The following is a 15,728-nucleotide window of genomic DNA, read 5'->3' as shown; positions in this document are numbered from 1 at the left end:
ATAAATAGTACTTTGCTTCGCTCTTGATCTTCATCCTCTGAGCCTTTGTCACGTTTGGCACCATTGGTAGCTCTCCCGTCACTAGGTAGTTGGCCAAGTCCGCATACCAGGGTTCTTGTCCTACTTTCTCCTTGCCCTTGGTTGTTTCGTCCTGCCCAGTAAGTCTCATCACTTCTTCCCAATCGATCTTCCTTGCGGAGAAAATCACTTCACATAAATGCTCTTCCGGGAATCGATCTCTCACATCCTCACTGTTCCCTTCTTGTATTATTATGCTCAAGTGGTCCGCTACCTTGTTTTCAACTCCCTTTTTGTCTTCTACCTCCCAATCGAATTCTTGTAAAAGCAGCACCCATCTGATCAGTCGGGGTTTTGACTCCTTCTTCGCAATGAGATACTTAATCGCCGCATGATCAGTATAGACGATGACTCTGGATCCCAGTAGGTACTGCCTGAACTTTTCGAATGAATAGAAAACCGCCAACATCTCTTTCTCGGTGGTGTCATAATTCCGTTGGGCTTGATTCAAGGTCTTAGATGCATAGAATATCACGTACCTTTTCCCATCGATCTTCTGACCCAGTACGGCCCCCACTGCATAGTCACTAGCATCGCACATCACCTCGAAGGGGTGATCCCAGTTAGGAGCCTGAATAATCGGTGCAGAAATCAATTTTTCCTTAAGGAAGTTGAAAGCAGCCTTGCAATGCTCGTCGAAAACGAACTCCACCTCGTTCTGGAGAAGTCTGGTAAGGGGTTGGGAAATCTTGGCGAAATCCTTGATAAATCTCCGATAAAATCCAGCATGGCCAAGAAAACCTCTTATTCCTTTCTGATCAGTAGGGAAGGGTAGTTTGGATATGACATCCACTTTAGCTTGATCCACCTGGATCCCCTTTTCTGACACCACGTGTCCTAAGACAATTCCTTCTGTAACCATAAAGTGACATTTCTCAAAATTTAAAACCAGACTCTTTGCTTGGCACCTTTCTAGTACCACATCCAAATGTTGCAAGCACGAGTCGAAAGAGTCTCCATAGACAGTGAAATCATCCATAAAGATCTCTATACAATCTTCAATCAAATCCGAGAATATGCTCATCATGCACCGTTGGAAGGTACCGGGGGCGTTGCATAGGCCAAATGGCATACGCCTATACGCATAGGTTCCAAACGGGCAGGTGAACGTGGTCTTATCCTGGTCCTCCGGGTCCACGTAGATTTGAAAGTAACCACTGTAGCCATCCAAAAAGCAGAAGTACTTCCTCCCAGCCAGTCGCTCCAGCATTTGATCGATGAATGGCAGGGGGAAATGGTCCTTCCTGGTTGCAGTGTTCAGCTTTCGGTAATCTATACACATTCGCCACCCAGTAACTAGTCTAGTGGGCACTAGCTCATTCCTCTCATTCTTAACCACCTGGATCCCTGATTTCTTGGGGACCATATGGATTGGGCTGACCCATTCACTATCTGGTACCGAGTATATAATGCCCAGTGAGAGTAACTTCAAGATCTCCTTTAGTATCTCTTCCCGCATGTTTGGGTTCACCTTTCTTTGAGAATCTCTATGCGCCTTGGCTCCATCCTCCAGCCTAATGTGGTGCATGCAGACGTCCGGGCTTATACCTACCAGGTCCGTAAGGCTCCATCCAATAGCCTTCTTGTTTTTGCTCAGCACAGTTAGTAGTCTTGCCTCTTGCTCTTCAGTCAGCCCGCTATTGATGATTACAGGGAACGAGTCTTCCTCCCCAAGGTAGGCATACTTAAGGTTCACTGGCAACTTTTTCAACTCCACTTGCGGGGGTAGTGTGTCTGTGGGTAGAGGGTTCTTCTTTGAATCCTCCTCTTGCTCTTGTTCAACATCTGATTTTTCCTCCATACTGGCCGGTAGCACGGCCCCTACGGATCCCGCTAGTTCCGACTTCTGACAAAATTCCGTAATTGCTTCTTCGATCTCCTCGTCAGTCAACCCTCGGCTACTGATCAGATCACACCATGCAGCTGCTTCCACATTAGCCTGGGCATACACATCCAAGGCTTGGAGCTTTTCCTGCAATAATTCGGTCTCAAGAAATTCTTGGACTAATGGGTCAATTACATCAACATAACATAGATTTTCAGAATCTATTGGTTTTTTCATGGCTTCATTGATGTCAAAGACAAATTTCTCACCATTAAAGTCAATGCAGATTGTCCCCTCAGCCATATCCACAATTGTCTTAGCCGTTCTTAAAAATGGTCTTCCTAACAATATCCCGCTAGACTCCCTAGCTTCTAGTTCACTCATTTTTATGACATAAAAATCAGCGGGATAAGTAAAGTTTGGTATCCTGACCAACACATTTTCTAAAACACCCTCAGGATTTATACATGACCTATCAGCCAGTTGGACCAACACCCTAGTATTTGACAATTTTACCCCCTTTAACCGATTATAAATGGATAACGGCATGACATTGATAGATGCTCCTAAATCACACATTGCATGCTCGATTTTCACATCTCCAATTGTTATGGGTAAAGTAAACATACCTGGGTCGGCTCTCTTGGGTGGTAGTTTCTCCTGTACAATGGCTGACGCTATTCCTTCCACCATGATTTTTCCATCCTCCTGGGCCTTTCCGGCTATAAACTCCTTTATAAACTTCCCCAGAGGGGGCAGTCTCACGGCTTGGAGGAATGGTATGGTGACATCCAGCTTTCCAAAGATCGACATGAAATCCACAGGGTTTTCCTTCTTCCTTTTCGTCACAAACCGGTATGGAAACGGTTTTTCTCCCTTAGCCTCTCCAGTTAGTCCTTGTGGACTTTCCCTTGGTTCCTCCTGGGTTTGAGGTTCCGATGCGGGCATTGCTCCTTCCGGTTGCTCATTTCCAGGTTGTGTTTCTCCCTCCTTTCCTTCCACAGTAGGCTTCTCGTTTAGAAAAAACGGATCCTCCATCTGAGGCAGAGGCCTCTTGAGTTCTTCTGCTGAGATGGTGTCGCTCAGCACCCTTTCTCTACTAGACTCCCCAACAGGGTCATTGAGTTGAGGTCCATTGTAGGCTGTTCCGGACCGCAGTGTAATCTTACTCACATTTGCCTTTTCAGGTACATGGACTGTAGATGGGAGTTTCCCTGAGTTCCCTTTCATTTCGCCCACCGAGTTAGCGAGCTGGGCCAACTGCTTGTTCATCATGTCCATATTTGCCCTATGCTCCTTCTGGGCACTTTGCATTCCTTGCATTGTTTCATTACTGGACTGCAAGTCGCTTTTAATGCTCTGCTGTGAAGCAAGCATCTCTCCCATCATGTCCTCCATAGACCTCCTCGACCTGTTTGGGTGATGGAATTGGTTCGAGCCCTGGTGCTGGTTATACTGGGGTGGTGGGTTCCATGAATTGCAATACTTTAGTATCCTATAGAGATTGTTGATATGTATTGATCTACTGTTGATACGTCTCTGCATGGGGGATGAATTCACGTTGGGGGATGGATTTGTGTTTCCTAGTTTGGATAATTATGTTCTATATGTTTCCACGCTACCATCTAGGAAGTTTTATACACCTAAGCTTGCACTTACATGTCTTACATGTTGATCCATTGATATTGTTTATAAGAGTGCAAGTTTGGGGGAACCTTTGATTTTCCCATTATTGGTATACTTTCTAATTGTTGTACTTCTCGTTTGTAGGAATATGGGATCAAAGGGAAAGCCCGAGAACGCGAAAAACTACGGCGTTAGCCTTGCCTCGGACGAGCAAAAGGCTATGTGGAAGAAGTTGTCGGCGCGAGAGTCGGCGCCTTCGCGGTATCCCCACGATTTCCCTCTTCAAACTTTGGGGATCGCGGAGGACTTTTGGGCATTATGTGATGTAGGTGACGGGAACGGCCTTCGGTACATGTTTGAGAGGAAGTGGCCATCGTTTAGGAAGTATACTCTCGAGTTCTTAAGCTCGTTGAAGGTCACAAAGGATCGCCGGCAAAACATCCCGCTTAGCATCGATTTCCGCTTAGGCAACCGATGGCACTCGCTCACCATGGAGGAGCTTTGCGGAATCTTCCATTGCTTCGACCCCGACCCCGAGACCGATAATGAATATGATTTTGATGAGGTTTGGGGTGCGATGACAAATGAGCACGAGCATGCCGCGGGCTACGCCAAGTCTTCCTCAATCCGCAACCCGGTTTTGCGGTACCTCCACCGAGCCATGACCCAACTTATGTTTGCTAGGGTCGACGGGGGAAGTGTCTCCCAAACGGAGTTAAATGTGATTTGGTGTCTCCTCAACAAGAAGGGATTCGACTATGGAACCCTTTTTACTATCTATGTGGATCGGATCACGAAGAAGGATGGCGGCGTCATATGTTGTGGTGGTTTGATCACGGCAATCGCCGAGCATTTGGAGGTGTCTTTCGCGGGTTTGACGGAAGATGGCGGGGAGCGCTTCATCACTTATGAGGTGCTATTTTCAGTGGGGCTCTTGAAGACCGATTATTGGGGGCAAGGATTTTTCCTACAAGTGGCGGGGGATCACTTCCCCGTTCCCATCCCGCAGTTGACTAAGGTCGACGTTTGGGCGAACCAAGTCAATTGGAAGCTCAACACCCCGGCGCACCGGAGAGCCATTGAGGCTAACCCCGTCAATGGGGAATTTAGGAAGAGGAACATCCCGGCTCGCATCCCCATCTTTGAGGCCGATGAGGACTCCGCCTTCGATGCTATCGATCACTACACCGAAGAAGGGGAGCACTCGCACGCCCAAGAGAGTCAAGTGCCGCCGCCACCGCCGCCCCAACGCCGCCAAGAAGAAGAAGAAGAGGAGGAAGTCGAGGGACATCGCCGCCGGACTAGAGCAAACCGCCGCCGCGGAAGGCCGAACCCCGATGAGGAGTTTCAAATAAACACCTCCGCCCAACTAGGAGATATCTACTCCTACATGAAAAACGTGTCCAACACTTGGGACACCCGTTGGGCGGAGCAACAAAGGGAGAACGCCTACAACCGCCAAGGATGGACGGCTCAAGGCGATTGGCGCATGGCGGAGCAACAATTTTGGGAGCAACAAAGGCTAGAAGACGTGCATCGCCGTCAACAAATTGAAGAGCTCCAAAGGATGGCCGCCGAGGCTCGACAAGAGCGCCAAACAATGAGTGGCGATATCGCCTATCTTATTGGCGCATTCGACGACCTCAATGCCCGTTTCCCTCCTCCTCCTCAAGATTGAAGAAGTCAAGCTCAACGACTATAAATGAGCATTTGTATCATACTTTTGGATGTTTCAAGACAATTTCTTTTCTTGTTTTTGACAATTTTTGTTTTAAGTTAAGTATTTTTGGTTTTAGTTTAATTTTGTGCATTGAAATTTTTTTCGCAGGCTCTGACCTCTACGCGGCGACCGCCGCATGTGCTGCGGCGGTCCGCCACCTGCTCGCTGGAACATTCTGTTGTCGCGCGGCGACCGTCGGACATGCTGCGGCGGGCCGCCGCCTGGGCGTATTTTTCCAGCGCGATTTTTCCAAAGTTTCTCAACTTTCGCCCGGTCAAGCCTCGACACAAGAATTTTCAAGGTACGTTTTTTTCAGTAGTTCACTCACGTCCCTACCGACTCTGCAAACTTATTTTACACTTTGTTGTAAATAAGTTTGGGGGGATGAAGTGGTGGACCGTGAGTTTAGGTTTTTGTTTTTTGCTTTAAGTTTTTGTTTTTGTTTCAATAACCCCGTAGGTGAATTTTGTGTTCTAAAAATGTTTTCTTGAATCCATGTCGTGAACTTAACATGAAGAACTTAGAAACACGCATGCTTAGGGACACACTTTAGATTGAGTTGCCGATGATATTACATTCCATCTATGTTTAAGTGTGGCTTAACGTTTTGATTTGATGGTTTGGTAAAAAGGTGCATAATTAGTGAATTGCTTGTTCGCCTTGAATCATGCTTATACCTTGTGAGGATTTGAGCCTATTATTTCATTCTTGTGTGATTTATCTGCATGCATGTATATGTTTCTAGAACTTGCTCCTAGTCTTGCCTAAGTTTACATAGTGTTTAAGTCGATTTAGGAGGATGATTGACCATCTTTTCTTAGCCTACTTTTATCCAAAATTTTGACCCTCTCAAAAATTCAAAATTTTTCCCTTTGGAGCCAAGTTTGAGCCTTTAAGCCTTTTCTTTGGAAGCCAAAATAATGGGGCAATTCCTTGGGTTAGTTAGTTTTTGCTATCTTATTTTGTAAAGGAATTGGAGAGATAAGGAGGAAAGTATAAAAAATAGTGTGCTTAATATAAAGAAAGTACAAGTTGTGAAATTGAGAAAAATTCCAAATATGTGCTTGATCTTAAAAATAAAAACAAAAACAAAGGATGTGTAAGAAAGAAAAAATAAATGTGAAAGGTTGTGAAAAGAAAAGAAAATAAAAGGTTTGGAAAGTGAGTTGAAGGAGAAATAAATAAAGTGTTAAAAGTGTCTTGGGTTTAGAAAAGTGGAGTTATCTTTACTCTACTTGGGATATTTTTATTTTTAAGTCACTTTTTAGCCAAATATTCCTCACCTACCAAAGAGCCTACATTACAACCAAAGATAAAGACCTTTCGGACTTTTGAAGCTTAATCACATTTAGTAGAGGAGGGAATAGACTTTGAGCAAGCCTATGGTAAACTTTGCATGATGCATGATTTGAGTGCTTATATACACATTACCTTCATACACTTCGAGAGTGAGAGAACACTTCCCATCTTTGGAAGTTTGCCACATGTGAGGGCTTGAATTCAAGGTGTTCCACGAGTTAGTAATGAAAGTGCACTAATAAGCCTTGCTTGATTTGATTGCGTTAATACATGCTTAATCTATTCTTTCATCTTTTGAGGCAATTATGACGTCTAGTCCTTGTGCATTCCGTGCGTCTATTCTTGTGTCTTTATTGTTTTGTTCGAGGACAAACAAAAATGTAAGTTTGGGGGAGTTGATACGCTCGGATTTTGCACTGTTTTAAGGCCATTATTTGGTCCGTTTTTTATGTCAAAGTCACTCTACACGTCCATTATTTGCATATTTTGTCTATTTTGGTATTTTGACGTGTTTTGTGAGAAATGTGCATAAATGAGCCGAAAAAGGGAGCCAAAACGCCAAGTTTGGGAATCTGGAGTCAGACGGCGACCGGCGACCGCCGCGGATGTGTGCGGCGACCGCCGGCGCCCGGCGGGCAGATCAATGCAGCGGTCCGCCTCGGAAAAATGTGCTTGGAAGAGAAGTCTCGTCCGGCGACCGCCGGAAGATGTGCGGCGGTCCGCCGCCGAGGGAACAGACTCTCTGGACTCCAACGCGGCGACCGCCGGCCAAGGTGCGGCGGCCCGCCGGAGAAAGGCGGCGAATCCGAGAAGCCCTAGATTTGCGCCCAGTTTTACCATATTTTGGAGATTTTTTTCCTTCTACAACAAGGCATGGCTTTTCCCTATAAATAAGGCCTCAAGCTTCATCAAAAAGAGAGAACTTCTACTTGCAAAATACTTCATAGAGATCAAGACCTAGAGTACTTCATTGGTGCAAGGAGTTGGAGAAGGATTTCAAGAACATCAAGAACGACAAGGATTCAACCCACGGGTTTTATTTGCTTTAGTTTTATGTTCAAATTGTCTTCCCTTCAATCTATGTTTTTAGCTTATTCAATTATGTGTAACTAAACTCATAGGATTCTAGGGATGTGTTAGTAACGACTTTGGTTATACAAATTCCTTTTTCTATTTAATATCCGTTTTGTTTTTACTTTGTTTCTTCCCTAAGTAGTTTTGATGCTGCATGATTGAGTGACACAATCATGTAGTATGATTTAATATAACTTGCTTTATAACTGTGACAGAGTTCTAGCGAGTTAGATTCACTTAGTAGACACTACAGTTAGCTTCCCTTAAAACGGCACTGTTAATTGAGAGTGAGGACTTTTCAAGGGTCTTAGGAGCTTTTTGGAGTTACGTGTTAGGATTGACAACCCTAATCTTGTAATCAACGTTTGTTTCGCATGAGCATAAGCTAGGTGACTCGTCCTTTCAAAGTATAAACTGTGCTAGGGTATTGTAGTTGGAATTTTGTATAACCATAACTGTGAACACACATCCCTGGGATTCCCTTATCTCTATTGTCTTCCTCTTGATTTATCTGCTTTTAGTTGATCTATGCTCTTATTGTTTTTAGTTTTTCAAAAGTTTTCAAAACCCAATTGTTTTTCCAGATAGTATTTGAGTCTTAGTAGAGGATAGACACTTTGTGTTCGTCTTCCCCGTGTTCGATATCCGGTACTAACCTTTAGCTATACTATATATACTCTGTATACTTGCAGGTTTATTTAGTGCTAATAAAAAGTGCATCAGCCTAGAATAATTTGTCCATCTTTGTCAAGTGTACAAAGTGCGAACGTTGAAGTCTCCTTGATGCATGTCGAGGGTGTTTCCCTCCAAAAGTGGGGCAACGGTTGCCTCGAGCCGTATTTTGGCGTCCACCCAAATTGCCCCTCGGCGGCATTTGCATGTTCGTCGGGTAAGATTGATAGCCACCCTAAATGCTCGAGCCTTGGTTAGGAGGATCTGCTGGCGACGGGGTAGATGTCGGACTACTGAACCATTGATTCCAACTAGGGGGGGTGAAACGGGTACCCGCGGGTATCTGCACCCGAATTTGCCGGTACCCGCACCCATACCCGACCCGAAACTGCCATTTTTTGTATGTACTATGAATCCAAGATATACATATATATATTTATGTATGTGTGTTTACTGTGAATCCAAACGCCCAACTGCTATAGACCAACAAACAACAAACGTATATATATATGTATGTGTGTGCTGCTGTGGACCAATAGAAGCATAGTATTTATATATATATACATGTAATATGTACAGTAAGCATTAATAAACTGAAATATGGAGGAATGGAAGAAAAATGAACAATAGATAATTCCTAAAATCTAAAATGAATCCTAATTTACAAAATTATCGGGTATTGGCGGGTGTATCGGGTATACCCGGGCGGGTATCGGACAATTCTAAGATTTATACTACCCGCACCCGCCCCGATACCCGCCGGGTATCGGGTCGGGACAGGAATTACCCGCTACCTGCTACCCGTTTCGCCACCCCTAATTCCAACAGCCAGTGGTGTGTGAAGATTGTTGGGCGGACATGTTAGCAAACTATTGATTGAAAAGAGTGTAGAAAAATTTAAGAGAGAAGAGTTGTTTGGTACTTATGATTTTTTGGAATGGAATGTGAGGTATTTGTAGATGAATAATTTTGAATTTTAGGGTAAAAAAATGAAAAATTAAATTATAAGTACGGGAAAAACTAATATATTTTTTGGGAAGTGGGATACTCCATCCGTCCATGAAAAATAGGACATATTGTGAATGACACGAGTTTTAATGTGGAATTGGTAAAGTAAGAGAGAAGAGAAAAACATAAGAGAGAAATAGTAGTGGAATGTGGGGTTCATATTATTAGTAAGAGAGAAGAGAAAAAAAAGTAAGAGATAAGTTATTGAAAACTTTCTTTTTTTCAAATGTGCTCTATTTTTCGTGGATAGCCAAAAATGACAAATATGCTCTATTTTTCGTGGATGAATGAAGTATATTTTTTTAGCTAAACCTGAAATTTTAGAATTAATTAATTTTACAACGGCTAAAATACAATGCCCACTTGCGAGAGGAGCGAGTGGGCATCACGCCCAGCACACGTCACGCCACGTGAGCGGAGCGCGTGTGTCCATCGCAAAGAGAGCCGCCTGCAAGAGCTTGTCCATGCGGACGGCATGAACTGCTCTTCCCCATGAGCAGCAGCCGTTGTGCATGCTCTAGAAATCTATAACTGCTCTAATAGAATCAACTAAAGTCGCTGCTCTGTGTTTAGGAAAAATCGCTTTTTTAATTGAAAAATTGTATGTCACGTGCCGCGGTCGTGCCAAAGTCAGTGTCAAAATTGAATTGACAAGTTTTCAAGATTTTGTTGCGGCACCCTTTTTCGTTAATTCCCCCTCTCGATCCATTTTGTGCTTCTAGGGTTTGGATATTTCTCATTAGTTTAGCATTTTTCTGATTAAAATTGTTGGTTTTCGGCGATATGAAGCTCACCGTCAAAACTCTCAAAGGCAGCCACTTCCAAATTAGCGTCCATGCCACCGATACCGTCAGTATCGTCTCCTTCTCTTTCTCTCTTTCTTCTCTCTGTTTTAACTAACGTGAAAACCAATTGCATTTTAGTGTTGAATTTAATTTTAATTTTGAACTTGTTTTTTTAGGTCTGCATCTGATACCCACCCTTTTAGCTTGAACATTTTCCCATTGTTGATTGTTCTGTTGCTAAGATTCTTTTTTTTTTTTTAATTCTAATTTTTTAAATTATATTGGACAATGTGGGGTAGTTGATGCCCCTTTTTTGTTAAGACTAAAGCAATTCAAGGAAAATTATTTAGTGGTCATAGATGATGTCAATTGATACGATAACATATCATGAAAGTTGAAATTTTTTTCATGGAATTGGAATTTTGGGTATTTTCTAAGGGTTTTTTTGCATATTGAATATTTTTGGGTTGTCTTTTGTCTACAAAGAAAAGCAATCATCTTGGTACATTTTGGGGAAGTGTGTGCAAGCCAAAATTCTGTAAAAGTTTTGAACTTTTTGGGGAATTTATTTCCAGGTTTCGAAATGACGAGGCTGTCAGTGAGAATTGTTGTGGAAGTGTAATGTTTTTTTTTTTCACTTTGCTTTGATGGATCTGTTATTTCAGACTAGTTCAAAGTTAGGAAGGGTGTTCTGTTAGCATCTGCGCTGTTATTGTCGACTGATCAAGATCTGGATACTTTTCTCTTCTAGATAATGGCTGTTAAGAAATCCATTGAAGATGTGCAAGGCAAAGATAATTATCCATGTGGTCAGCAGTTGTTGATATATAATGGGAAAGTGTTAAAAGATGGAAGTACCTTAGCTGATAACAAGGTCTCCGAAGATGGCTTTCTTGTTGTCATGCTAAGCAAGGTAACCACTTTGCCCTAGGTTTTATGCTATGTACGGATTGAACAAAATGATGAAAGAGCCTTGTTAAACACCTCATTTCTTTTTCTTTTCTTTTTTTTCTGCCAAATATAGAGCAAAAGTTTGAGCTCAAGTGCGTCAACATCTTCTCAGGTGCGAACCTTGGAATGCTCGTGTTTCTTCTCTCTTTATTTTCTTGTTCATAATCTTTTGAGACAATTAACGATTAATTTTTTCTGCAGCCTGCATCTACTGCTGCACCAGCTAGTAAAATAGCTGCAGAGACTAGTAATCCAGCTTCACCGGCTAGTATTCCTGCTCCTGTGGCTGAAGCTCGAGCATCCATACCGTGAGTTTTAGTAAAACATCAGAATGTGCTAATGATGGTTATATTATGTATTCCTATTTATGGTGTTACTATCATCATATAGGAGCCCTAAGAGCACCGGACCAGCTTCTGTTGCTCCATTAGCGAAGTATGGAACCTTTTCCTTCGTAATTGCACATGCTTAAGTTCTCATGAAATTTGACAGTAATGTTTATATTATTGTTACAGTGATCAATCTGGATCATATGACGAAGCTGCTTCCAGTTTAGTTGCTCCCAATAATCTTGACCAGACTATTCAACAACTGATTGATATGGGTGGTGGTAGTTGGGACAAAGAGACAGTAAGGCGTGCTCTTCGAGCTGCATACAATAATGCAGAACGAGCCGTTGACTACTTGTATTCGGTATGGCTTCATTTATCTTCTTGCCTTACTTTTATCTGTGCTCGTTACAATGGATACCAAATTTTTATCTCTCTTTATCAGGGAATCCCCGAGACCGCAGAAGTGGATGTACCATTGGCCCAACCTCTTGTCGATTCCATGGTTGGAACTGGTTCACCAGCTTTAGGAGGACCGAACTCATCCCCTTTGAATTTGTTTCCTCAGGTTCTTCATCATCCTGGCGTTGCTTCATGTCTTGTTTTTCTTGTGTTTCTCACTTTTATTCGGAATACAGGAGACTATTTCTGGTGCCGGATCCCTCGGTTTCCTCAGGAACAACCAACAGGTGAATGAAATTTTTTCCCTCATTTTTCTGTCCTCTAATACGAGCTATGCTACTAAATTTTCTCTGATTGGATCCAGTTTCAAGCCCTGCGTTCGCTGGTTCAAGCTAATCCACAAATTCTGCAGGTTGCCTTCGTGTGACTGAATATTCATCTGCGCTAATGGTTTCTTTTTCCTGGAGCTAAATTTATTCCTTTTACAGCCCATGCTTCAGGAGCTTGGAAAGCAAAATCCTTCACTCCTGAGACTCATACAAGAAAACCATCAGGAGTTCCTCCAATTAATTAATGAACCTGTTGATGGTTCTGAAGGGTGAGTATTAAGATATTGCTTATATATCAGCCCGCGGGATTTGGTCATGTAAGATTCATGTAAATTCTCTTACTGCAAATTCTTACTACTATCAGACCCCTACTTTATTTTTATTAAAACCTCTGCTTGACCTGTAAAATCTGGTACTACTGTGAGGAATTGCTTTTAGTGCTTCTACTTTACACGAGTGTGTTTTCTTAGTCTTAAACATTTACTCCAAAATTTTCCTTGACCTATACTTTCTGTAAAATCTTGTAATGCTGTGAGGTAATTGCATTCATCAGCTTCACTTTTTCCTTTGGCATTGTGAAAGGAGTTTTTTAATTGTTCCAAAACCACGCGTTGAGTTCAATTTTGTAGTAAGATTACTTTGGGTCTTGAGTGTTCATGTCTCCTACTTGTTTTGGACTAATTATCCTGGTATACATTCATGTAAACCTGAGTAACTTTCAAATGTTATTAGGGATATATTTGATCAGGCTGAGCAGGACATGCCCCATGCCGTCAGTGTCACACCTGCAGAACAGGAGGCAATTGAAAGAGTATGTGAAACGCATATCAAATGCCTTCGTTCTTGCATATACTAGTATTTGCCAATCATGTCAATAAACTGACATCGTTTTTTTCTAGATGGAAGCAATGGGATTTGATAGAGCTCTTGTGATCGAGGCATTTTTAGCTTGTGATCGCAATGAAGAGCTAGCACTGAACTACTTGCTGGAAAACGCTGGAGATTTTGAAGATTGAAGACGCTTACAGGTTTAGATTGACCACTTTTTTTAAGTTAAAATACAAGGTTGAACGAAATTTTCCTTGGCAACATTTTGAAAGATAATACTCCATATATATATATATAGTATGTTTGTTGTTGGTTGAGGGTGTGGATTGATGATTTGTTAATGATGTTCAACTAAAGCTTGATTGATTGTTTCTGCCTTAGTTGGCTGAGTATGTTACTATCTTTGAGAAAGGAAAACCAAAAGAAATGACGTCACGTGTTGTTCAAAACAGGCAGTGCTCCGATGGTAGCCGTATAAAGATCATTGGCGATGCACTCTTTTATCGTGATCAACAAATTCTACACACATTTTATTATTGTCTAATTAGTTTATGCATCATTATGAGAGTCGAATATGTTTGTAACAATGAAGGGCTGAAGACATCAATGTGTAGTAAATTAGTAGCAATCATTTTTCTATGAAATTAGGATTGCTGATCATTGGAATGCAGTTTAATTTGAATTTGGCGCCAGAGAAACCTACCAGATTTTCTAATACTTACATTCACTTTGGATTTTGTTAAAAACTTGTTACTTATTTACAACAAAATAAAAATCTGAAGCAACATGGAAAGCACACCCAAACCGAATTGTATATCGAGTGCACACACACTCGGGCGTGCAAGTTGAGCTAATCAGCTACCTGCTTACACCCTTACATCCGACGCTGGATTACTTTGGTTCATCAGAATTCTCTGACAGGGAAGAGGACTGGTGCTACGAGGGACCGTATGAAAAAGGCAGCAGTAGCCCAACCTGCTACAATACGAACACCGATGATGGCCAGCCTACATCAACCAACTTCTCGCTCTCTCCAACAGACGTTGACCAACTTGTGAAAAGCATGACAGAGTACATGCTAGCTAGGGTGAAGATCAAGTGGAAAAATGAATACTGAGTATGGGACAGGCTTCGACTTCTCTTTCTCTGGCATATTTGATACTCCCTCCGTCCCGGATAATTCGGGTCACTTTGACTGTGCACGGGTTTTAAGAATTGTAATGAAAAGTGGGTTGAAAAAGTTAGTGGAATGTGGGTCCTACCTTTATATATTAGTTTTATAATAAAATGTGAGTAGGAATGAGTTAGTGGAATATGAGGTCCATTACCAAAAATGGTAAAAGTGAAATGGGACAAATTATGTGGGACGAACCGAAATGGAAAACTGGGACAAATTATCCGGGACGGAGGGAGTATTTTACTAAAGATGATGAAAATAGGAAGCATAACAATGCCGGACAGGTTCATTGAGAGATGGTGAAACTTTTCATATTGGCATCTGATCATATAATCTTCATACGTAAAAAAGCCAACATTGTTATCTTGCTTTATGAAAAGACAAAATATGAGCTACGATCTAACGAAATGAGTAGATGTGGTGTGGTTACACCCAAATGATAAGCAGGAGAAGGCAAAAGTGACCGATCCACAAGCCTTAGTGCCGCTACCCAAAGACCAGACCCTCGATGGCTTGGTCTAGGCATCGTTGCAGAGGATGTTGTTGGACATCGTCAGCCGTCAGGTCACTCTCTCTGATCCAAGACGAGAAAGAGACAAAAGTCTTCCAGCAACCTAACCAGATCAATTGAGATTCAATTGATTTGGTTTATTCCTTTATTCTACTACTCCCTCCGTCCCACTTAAGATAACACGTTTTCCTTTTTAGAGTTTGTCCCAATTAAAATGACACATTTCCTTTTATGGAAACTTTCTCTCTCCAATTAATACACCCAATCACTTTTTTCCACTTCTATTAAAATATTCATCTTTCTTTCTCTCTCTATTTTAATACTTCCACCTACCTTTTCTCTCTCCAATTAAAACACATTAACCAATAACTCCTAAAATCACGTGTCAGCTAAGGAATGTGTCATCTTAACCGGGACGGAGGGGTAGTTTTTTTTATTTCCCTTTTTTTTTGCTTCGTAACTTTTTTTAAAAAAATTAAGTGTATATGTTTTGGTATTACCTTTAATTTATGTTATTTTATTATTTTAATTTATTTGTTTACATAAAATTAAAAACAGTTGTAAAAATGGGGTAGACGAATTTTAAGGGCTGAATTTATGGCCCAATTGCACGTGCTTGGGCTGGATGATTTATATGTTATGTGGCAAGCAAAATGATGATATGTAAAGTATATAGAATTTAAATAAATGAATTTTACTGTGTTTTGTGTGTTAAGTTGTGGACGACCTATTTCAAGAGATATGCCCAAGGTTCCGAACCGGCACTTTTTTCGAGTGCTTTTCGAGTTCAGTTCGGTTTCAAAACTGCTGGTTTCCGTGGTTTTATGCGGTTCCAGTTCGATTTCACGATTTTCAAGAGGTTTGTCATGGTTTCAGCTTCAAAATTTTAGAACCTGAACCAGTCCACGGTTCTAAATATAGTAGTTTTGGTTCCATTTAAATCTCACAGTTCCGAGTTCAAAACTGTAACCACTGGTTACGATTCCCAATTAACCGCCCAAAGTATAAAGTATAAACCTTCGACATCTCTACTAATTTCCCTATCAAATAATGGGTGAGATATTAAAAATCATTAAATATTGATTTTCATTATTAAAGGAAAAGCATTAAACAG

At 41.7% G+C, this 15,728-nt stretch overlaps 1 protein-coding gene across 4 annotated transcripts; it reads left to right on the top strand.

The window, feature by feature from the left end:
* The first annotated feature begins 9,972 nt into the window (after window positions 1–9,972).
* On the top strand, window positions 9,973–13,586 carry LOC125197113 (ubiquitin receptor RAD23b-like). 4 transcript variants are annotated; one of them, XM_048095817.1, is made up of 13 exons: window positions 9,973–10,151; window positions 10,839–11,000; window positions 11,112–11,150; window positions 11,240–11,346; window positions 11,429–11,473; window positions 11,554–11,731; window positions 11,813–11,935; window positions 12,006–12,056; window positions 12,134–12,181; window positions 12,258–12,367; window positions 12,831–12,909; window positions 12,998–13,126; window positions 13,379–13,586. In XM_048095817.1, exons 1-12 carry the CDS (start codon window positions 10,086–10,088, stop codon window positions 13,112–13,114), a joined length of 1,125 nt encoding a protein of 374 aa, XP_047951774.1. In that variant the 5' UTR covers window positions 9,973–10,085; the 3' UTR covers window positions 13,115–13,126; window positions 13,379–13,586. The 4 variants fall into 4 exon arrangements, with proteins under 4 accessions (XP_047951774.1, XP_047951775.1, XP_047951773.1 ...); XM_048095818.1 differs by having other exon boundaries at window positions 13,308–13,586; XM_048095816.1 differs by lacking the exon at window positions 13,379–13,586 and having other exon boundaries at window positions 9,974–10,151; window positions 12,998–13,237.
* Window positions 13,587–15,728: the final 2,142 nt, after the last annotated feature.

This window comes from Salvia hispanica, chromosome 6 (genome assembly GCF_023119035.1).
Source record: "Salvia hispanica cultivar TCC Black 2014 chromosome 6, UniMelb_Shisp_WGS_1.0, whole genome shotgun sequence".
Lineage (NCBI taxonomy): Eukaryota > Viridiplantae > Streptophyta > Magnoliopsida > Lamiales > Lamiaceae > Salvia > Salvia hispanica.
This window is presented reverse-complemented; position numbering and strand designations above follow the sequence as displayed.